The sequence below is a fragment of the Leptonotus elevatus genome, chromosome 8 (assembly GCF_054856555.1).
Source record: "Leptonotus elevatus isolate MCC_2025b chromosome 8, RoL_Lele_1.0, whole genome shotgun sequence".
Taxonomy (NCBI): domain Eukaryota; kingdom Metazoa; phylum Chordata; class Actinopteri; order Syngnathiformes; family Syngnathidae; genus Leptonotus; species Leptonotus elevatus.
Genome location: NC_141246.1, coordinates 17169571 through 17187616, shown reverse-complemented (window position 1 = coordinate 17187616; position 18046 = coordinate 17169571). Strand labels below are relative to the sequence as shown.

Genomic DNA, 18046 nt, shown 5'->3' with positions numbered 1-18046 from the left:
TCTCATTTTTTATGTGTCATTTTCCAAGCACCACAGTCCTCAGTCTAATTATGAATATGTTGTATGTAGCATAGGGAGCTGTTTGTCTATATATTTTTTTATAGTGAATTTGATGTTTTTTCCCCACAGAGATCTTTCCAAGAATCACATTTCTTCTCTTGATACATCTCTGCTAAATCGACTCCCCGGTCTTCGAGAGCTGTGAGTACAGACAAGCCTGTTATTGTGTCCGGGCTAATATCCATGCACCATTCAGTCAATCACATAGCTCTCCATTTTCACAGATATCTACAAGGTAACAAGATTGTTATTTTGCCCAGAGGAGTCTTCTGCTGTGGGCCTTTGTCAGTCCTGTGAGTACAATGTCAAGTGATCATAATTAAGGTCAAGTGGAGATGCATAAAACATTGGCATCCACCTGTGCTTCTGTTAAAATGCTCATCTCAGTCCCATGGTACGGTAAAAAAAAAAAAACAAGTCCATAAGCTAGCAAACATTTTTTTTTTAAAAAACATACGTTTGGAGATTTTCTCCAGAAACTGGAATAGGCCAAATAATGAGACAGAAGCCTTAAAAAATCTAAGCAAAAGAAAGCTGTATCATAACATTGGCAGTCCCACTTAAGTGGACTCGCATGCACTGCATGCAATATGTCGCAACAGGTTTGCAAATAAGCCAATGTGCAAAAATTGCTCCCTGTATTAAAATGCAAGCCTTTGTTTTTGTTTTTTTTATAATAAAAAAAATACGGTACTTTGTTGAAGAGAAACAAGCAACGAGTTCGCACTAATCACAACAACTACATTGAGTGTCGTGATGGGTTGTGTATAATTTGTTTTTATTTGCTTCTATGTCCGTCAAAATACGTCCTTACGTAAAACTGTGGTGCAAAAAAAAAAGTTGACGACTGTTGCCCTGGAATATACTGGAAGAGAAAGCATTCGCTCACAAATAATACACCGCCCGTACACGCTAATCAAACCATGATTACGTTAAATTACAGCTTACCCTCCCCATCTATCCAAACTCTCTCTTATTCCATTCATTACCTTATTTCTTCCACCGATTGAAAAAAATGTGTGTGATGAAGGAGGACTCTAGTGGTTTCCATTAGCTCCGTCCAAAACCACCACAACAACGGCCCCATTATGTAGCGCGCTGGGTTAAAGGCTGGAAAGAAGCACGAGCAAGGAAGGCTAAGAGGAGGGAAATAAATGTCTGGTGGATTAATAGAGTTAGTTGTTAGTACAACATATACGTAACTATATAACTTGACCGCTGCAGTTTTTTGTGCACAACACACTTTACAGTTTTGATTGGATCATTTTTAAGGGCACAGTACTTGAGATGTCAACATGGGCCAAAAATAAAGTTATGACATATTTCATTTCTCCTATATATAATAACTCAGCGTGATTAAAAGGTGTCTGAATTCTCTGTGACGGATTCAAAATTTTCATTGGACAAAAAAGACAAATAATGAAAGGTTCCACCAAATAGCCAGAAATAAAAACGTGACTGGGTGTAGGGTTTTCTTAGTGAATCTGAAGCGGCCATGTATGTAACAGGCTGAACTGTGCAGGAGACGTGTACGTAGCGATCGTCTGCTGGCATACACACATGCTCTTGGGCGCTGTTTGTTTATACAGACTGGACTGGACTATGTATAATTATTGGATGTGTGCCAAAAATTCTGCCACGGCAAAGATAATAATGTTTAGTTTGAAATGGATAAGCGCCAGCGGGCAGTACAGGCGGCGGCCTCATCAATTAAATGAGGAGTACAATATTCTCTTTTAAATTGTATTCATGAAATCTGACCTGGTGCCATGTCTGACCACTTACTGAACAATTTATCCTCTAATATGCTCAAGAAGCGTGCACAAGATGAGGTGTTATTTTTTATTATAATTTTTTTAACTCACGGCGTGAAAAGACTGCTTAATTCTCTCCCTGCGTACTTGGCACAGCTCCAAATAAACAGTCAAGTCTTCTTATCACAATTGTAATTTAAACTTAATTTAATCGTTCAGCCCTATTATTTAGTCACTGTATACATTTGATTAAAACTAATACTTTTTGTTGAACAACTTTTATGGCTAGGCGAGGAACGGTGCGGGAAAAATCGCAGTTTGCTACATTACTATATACTATATACTAGGTTTTAATTTCACTGTTGGGTTCACATTTGGTACAGTAAGGGAACAAAATGCAAAAAAGCTGCTTATATTTTGTCTGATCGGGAATAATAACATTCAAACTAAAACATCATCAATAGTTTAAATGATATATTTCCTTTTTAGGAAAATGTAAAAAAAAATTGCTTTTTGGGGTTTGAGGTGTTTGCAGACAAGTGAAACTAACACAGAACAATCTACATTAGGCCATAAAAATGCTAACAAATACATTTGTTGATGTTTTAGCTCCTTCGGAAGAGACTGGAGAGGCTGTTTAGAATATTTTTTTTAACGCTGCACTGACTGACATTCATGTTTGCTTGATATCATTTCACGTGAATGAACACGTTTGACATTATGCCAAAAAAAATATCGCTAGCCATCCTCAACCTGGATTGAACAGTAATTGCTGACACCTGTATCTGTCCTACTGTTTAATTTTATAATGTCATAATATCAGATCATATCATAATATCACAATCATCATATCTTTCCTTCACACCACACGAGGCAACAGCAATCACATCTTTCGTGTGAAACTTTTATGCGATTTGAGCGCGATGTTAAGTTGCATCCTGCAACACATGCCGCTAAAAGATACCTCGGGGGAGAATTTAGAGAGCTTAAAAAGCTTCAAAACCACACATTTAATACAACTTTTGAAGAACAAACACTTGGCGGAAAATGTTGGGTTTCTGAGGCTCACGGCAGAGAATTAAAAAGAAGACAGATGGATCGGCAGTAGTGAAACAGCAGCTAAAGCAGCGCACGCTGGGCAACAGTCAGAAGGCTAAACAAAATGAGAAATAAATAAATAAATAATCAATTCATCAGACTAAATGACCTGCTTTGTGCGCTTTGCAAATATTTCACGGTCCTAGAATCTAGTGCCATCTAGTGGTAAACTAATAGAAAGCAAAGATTATGAAGCACAGACACCTCCGACAGACCACGCTTAGCAAGCCTACCAACAATTACTACCAGTTATTATTTGGAGTGAGTGAGCAAGCAGGAGGTAACAGAGAGCAGCTAGCAAGAACTAGCTGGATTGGCTAACAAGCGTGTCTAGCGGGATAAGCTAGCAGAAGCTCGCAAGAGCAAAGCAGATATAATTAGAGAATACTAGACTTCCGATTATATTAACTAACGCATTTGCTCTCAAAAACGTATAAGTACGTTCAATTTTAAATGTTCTAGATGTCCGAAAGATGTATTTATAAATTTTCTATGTTTTTTTTTTTTTGCTAGAGTATACAGAAGGCTTTGATGCAGCCTCTCAACTGCAAACAACGGTTAAAGAAATTGTAGTTATTACACAAACGGCCAGCAGGTGGCAGCAGTGCAAAAGAGATGAATCAGGGCCATGTTGAAAAAAAAAGCTATTTTATTCACATTTCTAAATAGATTTATGAATAATGATGAAACTTGGCTATATTCTAATGCTAATTGCTGCAAAACGGAAACAGATACAAATGTTCTTTTGTCCTGATGAAAGAAGAGACTTTAATCTTTCTTTTGGTTGGTTCCATGTTTTTATAGCAATAGAAAACAATATTCTGTGGCCCTTTCAAAATCAGTCAAAATCCAGTAAAACAGCCGGGAGTGAAGGAGATTGCTTCAGTGAAAATGGCTGGGAGTGAATGATTTAAACAAAAATGTACATTAATGTGTTAGAACATATTCTTTTTGCATATTATTGAAACTAATAGTGGGTTTTTAAATAAATGATTAGTTCACCACTAGATGGCGCTAAACACACACCATCCTTTTAACGCTCAATGCCAAAATAGAATCAAAACATTCAGTGCCAAGTATGAGTAATGTCGTTTGATCAGGTTTTTTTTTCATAGTGAGCTGTTAATAGGGGTTCTATTCTGTTCCCCTTTAAATTGCAAGTTCTTGAGGAGTGTTAATTAGCCAAACTGACAGCTGATGGTAGCGGTGCAGCGTTTTAAATTTAACATTACCGCTGTAAACCAACTGCTTACAGTGAGGAGGACGCGTGTCAGTCAATAGACTTTTAAGTCGAACAATCTGAAGCATACACTTGAACGGGGAATGTATAGAATTCACAGAGATATGTGTTATGGTAGTTAGCAGAAGTATGTGTATGTAATAAATGAAAAAGGTACAACAACAATCTTGGAAATATGACAAGGCCGTCAAGTGAACAGCCACTTACATCTGGAGAGCCAAGCAAAAGTAATAGCAGCAAAGTCGCTGTTCTGCTTGATATGTTCTCCGGATATTGGGCAAAGCGGCAGATTTAAAAAAAAAAACTTACCGATGTACCAAATTCTGATTGTTAGAAAAAGGAAAAGGTAGAATCAAACGTTTTTTTTTCCTGGGGAAAGAAGTGAGACTTTTTGTTTTGTATATTTTATGTACAGTAGCCTAGAACAAAATATTTTGTGGGTCTTAAAAATCAGTCAAAAGGTCTTAAAAATCAGTCAAAAGGTCTTAAAAATCAGTCAAAAGGCTTTAAAATTGATGACACTGTTACACTTAAAGGATTGTCTTTTTTGAAAATGAATAGCTGGAAGTGAAGATGAGAAGATGGTCATATTTTTATTCCCGATGTCAACAGTGATTGTCTGCTTTGTTTCCGACAGTGATTTGAGCAACAACCAAATCACCAAGATAGAAGAAAGAATATGTGACGACCTGTGCAATTTAACGCTAATGTAAGTAGGCCGCAATTCTGTTATACTACCCCACATGTATTTCTAATCCAGCTGTGTCACTCAGAAATGTACACATAATCAAAATCATTGAATTTGTGTCTAATGGCAACTTTAAATGTAGCAGTACGTACAGCTAGCTAGCAATGAGCTTCAGCTGGCTACTAGCGCAGCTAAACACATCTGTCCTATGTCCGTTATAATTGCCTCCATGGCAGCGAATAAGCTACACTTGTGACATGCATCGTTCTCACAAAGGAATGACAAGGAAAGTCGGACAAGCCATTGCTAATTGCTAAGCTAACCTAAGATTGACTTGTAATCGTAATTAAGTGGTTGGGTGATTGAGTACACTAATTTTTCACAAAGGTTTGTCTGGAACCTCGTTAAAGCGGAGCACATCCATCTTTGAACAGCAAAAAAATCTGAAACCAGAAATGAATTAAAGTATGCTACGCCGTACGTCAGCCGGAACAGTTACCTATTAGCTTAAAGCATATTAATGTATATTATAATGTGTGTAAAATATTCTTAATATCACTTACTGTATGTTATTTATTTGTTTTCACTATAGAGTCTTTGAGGTCTGCTACATCGTGCCTGTATTCATAAATACTAACTTTAACCTGAAATTTAAATTTGTGTTTAAATTGTGTAAATTGCCCCAATGAAAATGTTTCTACTAGAAAAGACAATACACTTTGTCGCTATGCACAATGTGAATTAAAGAAATAAAAAACTGTTGATTTCATACAAAAGAAAAAAAATTGTTTATTTTTTATATTGTCATATTTTTAGTGTTTGATAAAACCCTTGATTCAGGTCCCTGGAATTAACCTGCGTAAAATGCACCTCAAAATTAGAAAGCTTCTCCTAAAATGAGGCCATTGATTGGCAAAACTGCCCGACCCCCCCCCCCCCCCCCCCCCAAATAGTTATTTAGAGCCTTGAGGGGTTTTTTGTTGGACAGTGACAAACCATATACAGTACCTGTAATCACACACGCCCGCTTTCCAGGGCATCATTCTTGCCATGATTAACAGCTTAGACATTGATTATCACAACCTTTCTTGAAATAGAATTTAATCGCTGTGGCCTTCCCACCTCACAATTAGACAACAGCCCGTTTTCCATTATTTCAAGTGGCATGATAAGTTATTATAATATCTTGTCATTCTTCTGTGCACATGTCTTTTTTCATACAGTGACCTAAGTAGTAACCCCTTCGAGTGTGACTGCAAGCTCTTCCACTTGGTCAACTGGCTCCAGGAGAAAGGGGTTCAAGTTCGTCGGCCTGATGCCATGCTCTGCAACCAACCTCCTGAGCTTCGTCACCAACCTCTGCTCAAAGTCAGAGAGCTCACCTGCGGTACGAAACACTCAAAAATACAAGACGCAGCACTTACAGAGCTAAGCACTAAATACAAGCTTCCTGTCTTTCTTTTCAAGCCAAATGTATGTTTGTTTTTGAAGGATTTAACTTCATTAGCATATAAAATATATGAAGGCAACTGATGGATTTTGATTGCGACTACTGCTCAGCTGGCACTCCCACTCGTTTAAACTCATTACAGTGTCCCCTGCTATATCGCAGTTCATCTAGTGTAACAAAATACCATAGGAAAGAAAAACCCACCCATGCATACAATTAGACAGAGCTTTGCGCTAGACTTGAGCTAGGCACGAAAATAGTGCCCAAAGTGTTCAATGCCTTGTCTTTTTCCAGGTTTGAATTACGCTGCTTGTCTTGAGGACAACAGTAGTGGAGGAGGGGGACGCCGCGAGCTTGTCATCTTCTCGTCCTACACGCCGGGGAACTTCACGCGTGAACAGTGTAACAGCATGTGCTTCGCTGCGTTGCAACGCTATGGCGGCCTGGGCGCGAGTCAGGAGTGTCTCTGTAGTACAAACTCTGAGCCCAACTTGATCAGTGAATCTCAGTGTTCTGCTGCATGTACCAACCCCAGTGTCATGAAGGTACATATTGACACCAAAAAGCAATGTAGCCTCAGTGTGTTCTCCTCTCTGGCTCATTATTATGGAGGAACAAAAATGCCACGATAAAAAATAAATAAATAAAAGTGAAAATAAAAACGCATATGAAAAAATATGATTAAAATTTTTTCTACAAAAATAAATCTAAATTGAAAAAAAAAAATATACAGTAAATAGATAAATGAATAAAAGTACAAATAAATACAAAAATAAAAACGAGATAAACAAAAATAAATAAGTCAAAATAAATGAGGAAATAAATACAGTTGCCTGCGAGACTTGTTTGCTGACCAACATACTCTACCATCGAAAGGCATATTGCAACGGCGGAGTCCAACCCAAGGCACGCTTAGGACCGCCCTCTCATTTGTTTTTTTTTTTTTGTTTTTTTGTTTTTTTTTTTCTTTTTTTTTATAGAGCTCAGTATTGTTCATTCGGAAATGTCATCATCATTGCTCTTTTTTTTTTTTTTTTTTTTTTAAATATATATATATATATATATATACACATATATACATACATATATACATATATACATACATACATACATACATTTTTTTTTTTTTGTGTGTGTGGGTGAGTATGTGTGTGTGCGTGCGTGCGTGCGTGCGTGCGTGTGTTTGTTAGCTCACCAGAAAACCTATTAGAAAAAAAAAATCTCATACCGTTCACCTAAATCGAACACCAGGAGACCCGAGGGGACCGAAGAAAACCAAGGAAGGTGAAATCCAGCACCGACCAGACACCCCCCACCAGAACTCCTCCCCAGCCCAAGAAACATCCAGACCCCAACAAATCCAAAAAACATAAAATCAGGGAGGCCTCAAGAGACCAACGGAGAGACCGAGAAAAGGAAGGAAGGACAGACGAAGCCGCGTGAGATCCGAGACACCAGCCTCCACCGATTCAATAACCTGAGGAGGAAACAGATTGTGTCTGAGTTTCGGTAGATGCTGGTGTGGTGGATCTGGCATGCATGAAAATCTCCACCAAAGAGGGGAGCCGTCGACCCCCGCCGGAACAGAGCAAGCGCAACACCTCAGGGCCCCCCAGGCCGCGGCAGCGCCAAAGGACGACCCCCGGGCCCCACCAGGGCCACCGGCCGGAGAGCAAACCCAGGAGCAGGAGCGCCCCCCGCCCCAACCCGGCCCGCGCCCCCGGCCCAACGCAGCAGGACGGGGCACTGCAGGCCCACCAGGCACCCCACCGGCCCCCAACCCCCGCCCCCCCACAACCCCCCGCCCCCCATCCACCCCCGCCACCCACCCCAACCCAGCCCCAGCCGCCCCCATGCCCCCAATCCCCCAGACACCCCCCACCCCCAGCACCCCCCACCCCGCAACCCCCACCACCGCCCCCCCCCCCCCAACAAAGCCGCCCCCCCCCGACCCCACCCCGACCAACCGGCAGCCCCCCAACCCCCGACCCCCAGCCCCCGGGGACCACCCGCACCCAGGCACCGGCGCCGAAGAGGGGCCGGGCAGCGGAGCGGAGAGGGCAGCCGCGCCCACCCCACCCCCCGCCGTGTGGAAGGACGGAACACCGGGGGCAGAAGGGGGAGATGGGGGCACCGGAGGGCGGCCGACACCCCCGAACCCCAGGCATTCATTTGAATAACAGCATCTGCAGCATGAAATAAATAAATATGAGAGTAGAGCCTTTTTATTTATTTATTGATATTTAAATGCATTCATATATTTATTTGTGTATTTATTTCCACATTTATTTTTATATTACAGTACAGTATTTTTTTATTTAGTTTGTCTCCGTTTTTTTATTTTTTTATTTATGTTTTTTTTTTTACAGTTATATATTCTTTTAAATAATTTTTTTAATCAAATATTTTAATTATATTTTTATATTCTTTTTATTTTCACTTTTAATTATGTATTTATTGGGCATTTTTGGTTCTCCATACACTCTGGAGCTCAACTGTAATCATATTGTTCCAAAACATAACACAAATGCAAATAATGAATGAATGAATGAAATGAATTCCGGAGTCCGGACGTGTTAAATCGACCTGTTTTGCATATATATTGTTCCCAGAATGTATTGTGCGGCGCAGTTAATGAAGTTATAAGAGCATGAATCCTTGTCATATGTATTTGTGTTACCAGTTATTGAATTTGTGTAATATTTAACACGTTTATGTCGGTCTATGATAAAAAAAATTTTTTTTTAAACAAACCGGAACTGTACAAGTTGCATTGCTTATCTGAGGAATGCTTGTGAAATTATGAATTTATATGTTTTGATTGTTGATTGCTGATTAAGTGGTCCGACATTACATATATTTTTTTACTTTACAAAATCGTCTCGGGGGGCAGTATTAAACCTCCTTGCGGCATGTTTGACACCCCATTCTAACCAATATTTTTCTGACTGGATCAAAAATTTTATACAACTACATTTTTATTTGCAATCGTAATTGCAGTACTGTCCTTCTAATGTCTCTGCTCTGGTTCTTCATGTGGGTTACAGGAATGTGGGTGGACTCTAGCCCAAGATGTATTTGCAATAGACTTCTCAATCGCGCTGAATGTCCTCCCAGTGCAAAGCGTTCACAACAACATCAATCTCTCAGCTTCCTCCTCCGTCATGCCAGTAACGTTGTCCTGGGATTTTGGGGACCTTTCACCTCGTGTCAACACTTCAGCAACAGAAGTCACCATGGCGACGCACAAATACGGACTTCCAGGAAAGTATGTGGTCAGTTTGACAGCCTGGGCTGGACACAAGGAGGTGAGAGGGACACCACTGAGATTTTCTTTTTGTTGATGCTGTAATAAAGGTAACATTTCATTTTCATTATACATTTCTATGTGTTTAGGTGTCTGCACGTAGAGACGCGACTGTGGCGTTTCCTCCTAAACTGGAGCTGCACTGCCCACCTCTTACGGTGGTCAATGGGAGCCTGGAAATCATACTTGTCAGCTGGGGAGCTCTTGGCCTAAATGTAGACTGGGAGATCACAAAAAATGATGTGCAGGTTGCGAAAGGTGAGGAAGAAACACTCCATCAAATCCAACACATTTTTACAGCACTGTATGTTAAAAATGTATGTTTGGACCACAGAAGGATCTTTAGATGAAATTATAGATGCATGGCAGGAGACTTTAGAGAACAGAATAGACAGCACTGAGAGTTTGTTCTGCCACACAACACCTTTATGTCATGTTATTGGCCTGTTGGAAGTAACCTAGTCCAAAAATGTACAACGTGAGCTTTGGCTATTGGTCAGATGTATTTTTGTATGTATAGTTTATTTCAGAGTCTATGGACTGCTCACCAGGGCTGATACATATAGACAGGTTGACACTTGACAGTCTCTCTGTTACTCTGGGGTACCCAAGCAAAACAAAACTGGCAAACTTACAAATAATACTGTCTTCTAAGTTCTGTATTAGATCCAGATGTGCAATATATGATATATGGAAATTAAAAGTTGAAATATTCTCTTGTCTGACAGTAAACATTTTATGTCAAATCCCAAATGTTTTCTGTCTGAAGTAAGTATAATGGAAATGGGTTTACTGTTACCTTAGTTTTGGAGAAGGGTACGTCTTTTGCTGGTTATAGTTTGTCAAAAATGTTGTTGTTTTTTATTTCTTTTGCCAGCCTCTCCTCACTGTCCAAAAGATGGGGTCTACCATATCGAGTCCTCATGCTGTTTCCAGATTGTTTCGGCAGAGATGAGCTGGACTGATGCTCACCAACAATGTTTAGATCGCGGCGGGGATCTGGCAATAGTCAGAGGTGACACGCTGCGCAACCTGCTGGCTGATAAAGTCACACAGTGAGTGTTTCTCTCTAGATTAAGTGTGTAAGTGTTATCTTTGGGATCTCTTTTGGAATTGGATGTGGTGTAGGTCTTGGTGTTTATTAGACTGAGGCAAAATGGCCATAGCTTGTGGCTAGAGTTCAGTCTAAAGATGTAATGTAATTAATTTTGCAACGTGCCATTCTGTACTAAATCTATTCTACAACTGTGGCTACTCTCCAACTCCTTAGTAAACTGTTCTAAATGTACAATGAAATGTATTTTTCACGTTTTTAATACTCTTATCAACCTGAGTGGATTATTGTGCTTACCTTATGCAAATATCTGTATCATTGCAACATATCAATTTCAAGCCCAACAATAAAACAGGATGGGCACATACTGTAGAACTATAACTGTACTGTATAGTGTGCTGTAAATCTATACACACAATATAAAGGATTGCACATTTTTTACATTTTAAATACAACTCATACTTAAATCGCCATCTTAATGATAACATTAAAAAAAGGGGCGGTTTGTGTGGTCGTGAAGACATTCACCTCCAATCAAAGCAAAAAGCAAATCTGGTTGGATCATGATCCACAATATTAGCGCTTCCTTTTTTCCATCTCTGCTACGATTAGAGGCCATAGAAAAGGGTTTTACCCCCAAAAAATAATCAACTGTGTGCTCTACCAAAAATAGCATGTTTGAGACACGTCAGTGTACATGACTAGCACCTGGGTAAAAAACAGACAAAGATATAAGTGGGCAGATATGGCACGCTTCTTTGAACTGCGTGCTTACGGCAATGCTAAGCTAATGTAATAAGCTAGCTTGTCCTTGATATCCATGACCTTTGATGGGAACATCACCACTACCCGTGCCAACAAGGCCATCTTGGCAATTATTAAGAAGTTAAATAAACACACTAGTCAATATGAACATAAAATAAGTGATTTTTTTTTCCAGTGTAAAGTAACAGTTGCAGTGAATATGGCACATCAAGCATACAAATAAATATGTATAGTGCAAAGTATTTTGTAAAAATAGAAACCAGAATAAACTTGAGGTTGTTAGAACATCTGCGACATGAAAGAAACCTGTTGCCATGTCATTCTTATATATAGAAATATCAAATATGAAAAATAACTATCAAAGCACATTTCAACCAACCACTTGAAATATCCAAAATATTTATAACTAGTAGTGATCTAACCTTCCCTCTCTTATCAACAATTTCTTTTAGTGCTGTCTCCCCCCCCCCCCCCCCAATTCATTATATAGCCTTTCTTTTTTAAAGAAATTATGTGACAGGATGGTGAAACATTTTGATGACGTAACCAAATGTACATTTACTATATGTGTTTTGAATTTAGTTTATATGAGGTGATTTATATCAGGTGAGCTACACTGAATTCATCTTGTTACATTTGAGACCATAAGTTCGGTGTTTAGCTTTGAAGGTCAAGAACAACACATCTGGAAAAGCACAGCTGCATGGTAACTTTGACACCCTATGAAGAAGAGACTTTGTGTGTGTGTGTGTGTGTGTGTGTGTGTGTGTTTGTGGATTGTTGCAGCTTGTGGAAGAAAGAGAAAAAAGCTGCTGTAATGAGTTTCTCCACACCCAGCCTCCTCGTTTGTCATGCCGCCCACCCTTGCTTACATAAGAAACTTATTTTTGTCCCTCTTTATGTTGTTTTTCGCCCGAGTCCGTGTTTCAAGTTTTATTTGCTTGTATTTGAACCCCCGTCCGCTTTAGACGTCGTTTTCACAGATGTGACAAGTGGACAAAATACAAATGAAAGGAAATGGCGGAAGAATGTATTTCTCAAGGCTATATTAACAAAACACTAAACTAAAATACATTTAGTTTAACAACTTGTGACTTGGATTTTTTCTTTTTGTGTCGAAGAGTATTTTGTTTTCAGTTATACAGTCAAATGGATTAGAGAGTTCATTAGTGATGTGAAAAATCAAAAATTCAAATCACGTGTCCAAGAGCAAGGACAGAGTAAGACATCCCAGAGGACCCGTATCAAAGCACACTGTCTGTCAAGCACTGCTCTCAGCACTGTCCGTACTGATTGCACACAAAGTGGCACAATTTGGTGATTGCAATTTTTCTCTAATCTATCAGCATGTCCCTGTGTCTGAAAGTCGTGTCAAAAGAGCTGTTCATTTCACATGAAACTTCTCCTGTGTGTTTAACATTTTGAGGTGACCGCAATGCTGGGAACTAAACATTTGATGCGTTAATCAGCATGTAACCTGTCTTTTGCCTCATCAGGGAACGAGGAGTGTGGCTTGGATTGAGCGATGTCACTTCCCCGGGCACGCTGCGCTGGGTCAACGGCTCTGAGGCCCAGAATGGAGAGGAAGGCATGGCACCTCGTTTTTCCATCTCCCGTGGCAACTTTTGTGTGTCCCTTGATCAGCGGGCTCAGACCAGTTTGCACCCATGCAACACCAAGCGGGCATTTGTTTGTCAGTATAGCCCTCAAGGTATGTTTTCAGATGGACAGTACATCAACACATGAAAGTTGTTATTACACACTGGAATGATGGATACAAATGTTTGCTTGTTTATAACAGTACCTGAGATGGCTTAGATGGCCAATGGTATGGAAGAATTTGACCAAAATAAAGAATAAACACATTAAAACAACAACAAAAAATATAAATAAATAGATAAATAAATATGTTTGTGTTTTTATTTCCATTTATATTTATTTTTTTATTTAATTTTCGAATTATATTTTTTATACCCATTTTAATTTTGACATTTAATTTTTAATTTATTTTTCATTTTGGCATTCTGGGTCCTCCATAAACGAAGTCCAAAATTATGTCTAGATTGAAATACTGTACATGTTTAGTTTTTGTGGGGTCTTGGAATGCTTTTTATCATCTTATTTTCTTTGTTTTTATTTTTCCCCTCTAATAGTACAAGTTCCAGATGCAGGGATCTACATGGTTGGTCTGGCAGTGTTTCCCTCCCATAATTCATTGCTTCTCGCGCATGTTGCTTCATTCTCTACTGCACAAACAGCCAATAATGGCATCGAGGTGAGGAGAAATATCAGCTTGTTCGACTCCAATTGTGTCTCTTAAATCAGAATCTTCTTTCTGACATGTTTCTAATTTGTTATGTTCCTCCTTTAGTTAATGCTGTTCCCGGCACTGAGCTTTGTTCAACCGGGTCGTCTGTCCTCCCTTGAGTTTGTCATGCAGGAGCGTAGCTCACGCATCCACATCCGATTCCAGATATACCGACCCCAATGTTATTATCCCGGCCTGCACCTGCTCCTGCCCGGTGAGTCTCGCCCACAAATGACCCATAAAATACAGCTCAACATTCCTGCTGTGCATCAGCAGACGCTAAGAAACACACCTGCGCTCACACCTTAACAAAAACAGTGTCCACACGCATGCACACACGTGTGGCAACTACTGTTCAGCGACGCTTAGCCTTGCAGGGGTCAAGCAAATATAATAATAATATTAATATAGCACTGGTGGAAATGCTCCTATTGTTGCATTAATAACCTTTTTGACAGTGTCAATATTATCATCTCCATAAATTCAGTATTTCGCAATACATCTTATATTGTATCTCATTTAATATGACCCAACTCATAAAAAGTCCAGTGAGTGTATATTTTGTAATACATTTTGTGAGTGATCTAAAATAAATGATGTTCTTTCTGCTTTAGGCTGTCATGGTCCAGTTTGCGCACCAGTGGCAATATGTGTCCCAGATGCCTCCAGGGACGCTGATCCACCTTCTTGCCCCCGACTTCAACAGTGGTGTCCATTCCAGCACCGATGCATGGACCTCTCTAGTCCTTGTCAGCCATCTTCCTGTCCTAATTGTACCCAAGCTCACCATCTTCCACCTGGTGCCCTGAGGCCTCGATATACCCTACAGGATGAGGTGGCCTTCACACTGCCTGCAGGACCAGCTGCAAATGTTCTGGTGAGAGAGCATTATCTAGTCATAGTCAGCATTTTCAGTGATTGTCTTTGGATGTGAAATTTTTCAAATGGAAATAGTTAACAACTTCCAGATTTAATTTGACATTGTTTACGGGCAGATTGGATAAACATCTAAGGGTTTGCGGCTGTTTGCCATTCCGCTGCAAAAACTGGAGATGAGTTTAGCTTTTAATGTAGTCAACCCTCAGAACTCGAACACAATCCTTTCCACTTTTCAACCTTTGATTTGGTATTACTTTGAATCAATGTTAACCATTGCAAATAATACAAATATAATTAATATTTTCCATAAATTAGAAATACTGTTGTGCAGGTAATGTTTTCAGAAAAAAAATTCCATAGTCAATGCCATTTATGTATGTTAAAGGGGAAGTCAACCCCCAAATGTTCTTTATATTAATGCATTATGCAGCCCAATTAGTCTAAACACAGTATTTTGATTAAAGGGGAAGTCAACCCCCAAAATTATTTCGACAATTGTGTTTTATATGTGATCTCACTATTCTAAACAAGACAATCTGATTAATATTACATTTGTGGAATATGAGTTATGAAGCAAAATCCAGCCGTTTTTATCCATCTCAGGGGGCCGCCATTTTGCCACTTGTTATTGAGTGAAAATGACATCAATGTTGCTCAGGTCTCAGGCAATGACCAATCACAGCTCACCTGTTTTCTGAAGCTGAGCTGTGATGCTGCTTCAGACAACAGGTGAGCTGTGATTGGTTGTTACCTGAGACCTTAGCAACATTGATGTAATTTTCATTCGACAGCTAGTAGCAAAATGGCCGCCCCCTGAGATGGATAAAAACGACTGGATTTTGCTTCATAACTCATATTCCACAAATGTAATATTAATCAGATTGTCATGTTTAGAATAGTGAGATCACATATAACATAACATATAATTAACATATTATTGTCAAGAAACGTTTAAGGTTGACTTCCACTTCAATACTGCGTTTGTGAAATACAAATTAAGTAGCAAAATCCACCTGCTTGTATCTATCTTGGGGGGCGGCCATTTTGCCAATTGCTGTCGACTGAAAATGACATCAAGGTTGCTCTGGGCTCAGGTTACAACCAATCATGGCTCAGCTTTCGAACATCACATGATTCATGACCAAATTACATGGCCAGGTGAGCTGTAATTAGTTGTTACTTAAGTCCAGAGTAACTGTGATGTCATTTTCAGTTGACGGCAAGTGGCAAAATGTGAGTATATCAGCTTTGTGTTCAATTAAACAGGCCCACTATGATAGTCAATGAGTATACTGAGACGAGAATATAATGTTAATATTTTTGTCTGGCGGTGTTCCGTGACATTTTTTAGATGTTTTAGCTCAATGAAGGTTGGGAAATGATGTGTATCCTCCATTAGCATTCACTCTCCTAACCCTGCTTTGCTCAGGTACAAGAGGAGTTAGAAGACCTCTTGGTTTCCGCCGGTGACGTCATTGGCCTTCAACACGATGCTGGCCCCGCCTCCCTCCTTCGCTGCCAGTCCTCTCCAACCTCACTGTGGCCACAGTCTGTCTTAGCCCTCAACCGTTCCGAGTGGATCTTAATTAACACTAGCAGAGAGTCAGCAGACGGTTCAGCTGGCCATAGTGTTGACCCTCGACCCCATCTTGACTTGGACCCACTGCTGGAGGCTGGTGAGGGAGACTGGCTGGAGGAAGTTGTGTGCCCCATCAGAGTGCTCTATGTGGGACACAGCGAGATCCCGCTGCAGGGAGCACAGCTGTCTGCCGGCCTGTCCCAGCCTGGACTGTACACCCTGCAGGTATGATGTAAAACCATGCCAGATCCCAGCAAGCATTTGACCCATATCAACCCAAGAATATCTACTTTGACTCATAACAGTGTTAAACTTAAAATTGGAATGCTATATTGGTTTAAGCATCCTTTTGTAGTAAGCTCTGCAATAAGTGAAACAGTTGTTGACTTTATTCCAGGTGACCTCTGCTGAACCCTCATATCCATCTTCAGCATCATGCCCATTACATGTGGTTCCTCCTTTGGGTTTAAACATTTTACACCCACCTCTCTGGAATGGCAGCCTCTACCTGCAGTCCAACAACACTCACGTGCTACTCCATGTCCAGTCCCGATACTCCACAAGGGTATCTCAACGAGGAACTAATCACAGTGTTACCTTTCAGCCAAACTGTCCTTCGAATTTTTTAGCCAGCCCCACGCTGTGCAAGCCCAGGTCGCGCTCAGGGACGGAGGTCACAGAACCAAGCCTGTATGCAGTACTGGATCTAAGCTTACTGGCAGAGGAGCAAGGGGGTGTAATTCAGGTGGAGTTGCAAGCCTATAATAATCTGACAGAATCCATCTTGATTGTGACTGTTCACCTGGAAGAACCACTGAGAGGACTAGTGGTCCAGCCCTACCCTGCTCATAGGGTGCTGATGGAGTCAGTTGTGGTGAGTTTTTTATTTTTTATCTTTACTGCTACTTTGTAGTTCATGTGAATATGGTAATCAATTAGCTTTTTATTGCCCTGCTCTTATATATATAAATATAAAAAAAAAAAACATTTCTACTTATTTATGTGTTAGAGTTACACCGCATCCGTGCTAGAAGGCTCCAATCCCACATTCAAATGGACTGTTGATGACAAGCCCTACTTTACGTATTACAACACTGTGCTCAATGTGATCTACCAGCATGCGGCCATCTACAAGCTCACAGTGAGTTTCCTTTGCATGTTCAAGGTTCACATGAATCCAATACACCCAAACTGTCCATATGCTCTCATTAGCCACAAGGTCAGCTACGCTGGTATGCGCTAATCAGATCCAATATAGATTACTAAAATGACATGCTTTTATTCACCACAGCACCATCTACTGGAAGTGGTGCATCACTGCCATACATGCTCCTAATGCAAGTGGACGGTAACGCTAAAGCTAAACTACTGTAAATTTCTTCATCCACAAATAAATGGTGATCTGGGCAAGGTCCGACCCCACCCATGCTAACTTCTGATTGCTTGGCTAACGCTAGCAATAATAACAACAGCATCCAACTCTTCAAAGTATACTCGCTGCCTGATGGAATTCATGTGAAGTTCCTGTAAATGACCAAATTACTTTTCTAATTGTTATCCAATATCTCAAAGCAATAAAAGCCTCCACATGCAGTTTCTTAAAAAATTATGGTAATCTCTTGCCCAGTTGGGTTGTAAAATGAAGAGTTATTAATTTTTAAAAACTGATTGGACAAGTTAATCATTTAAGTGGTAGTAGTTTGCAGTAGTGTTCCCTACGCTATTTAAATAGGGACCGAGCCCTTCTGCAAATCTGTGAGTAATTGATGCCCTCCCTAAAAGGTTTATAATTGCTACAAGATGCCAGCAAAGGGCTACTTTTGTCTAAACGAAGCCTCAATCAACTCACATAGTTCCTTGACCT

The 18046-nt window shown here is 40.1% G+C and overlaps 1 protein-coding gene across 2 annotated transcripts in view; it reads left to right on the top strand.

Annotated features, from left to right (window-relative positions):
• The window catches only part of pkd1a (polycystic kidney disease 1a), a 59613-nt gene that overhangs the window by 14355 nt on the left and 27212 nt on the right, over positions 1 to 18046 (top strand). Inside the window, exons 2-16 of one of the 2 annotated variants that reach the window (XM_086082567.1) lie at positions 130 to 201; positions 285 to 353; positions 4790 to 4861; positions 6064 to 6227; positions 6585 to 6835; positions 9338 to 9598; positions 9687 to 9855; positions 10475 to 10652; positions 12913 to 13127; positions 13570 to 13691; positions 13788 to 13938; positions 14339 to 14601; positions 16033 to 16407; positions 16580 to 17056; positions 17192 to 17323. In XM_086082567.1, coding sequence (XP_085938693.1) covers positions 130 to 201; positions 285 to 353; positions 4790 to 4861; positions 6064 to 6227; positions 6585 to 6835; positions 9338 to 9598; positions 9687 to 9855; positions 10475 to 10652; positions 12913 to 13127; positions 13570 to 13691; positions 13788 to 13938; positions 14339 to 14601; positions 16033 to 16407; positions 16580 to 17056; positions 17192 to 17323 — 2971 coding nt within the window. The remainder of the gene's footprint in view (positions 1 to 129; positions 202 to 284; positions 354 to 4789; positions 4862 to 6063; positions 6228 to 6584; positions 6836 to 9337; positions 9599 to 9686; positions 9856 to 10474; positions 10653 to 12912; positions 13128 to 13569; positions 13692 to 13787; positions 13939 to 14338; positions 14602 to 16032; positions 16408 to 16579; positions 17057 to 17191; positions 17324 to 18046) is intronic. The other variant, XM_086082568.1, reaches the window with a different exon arrangement.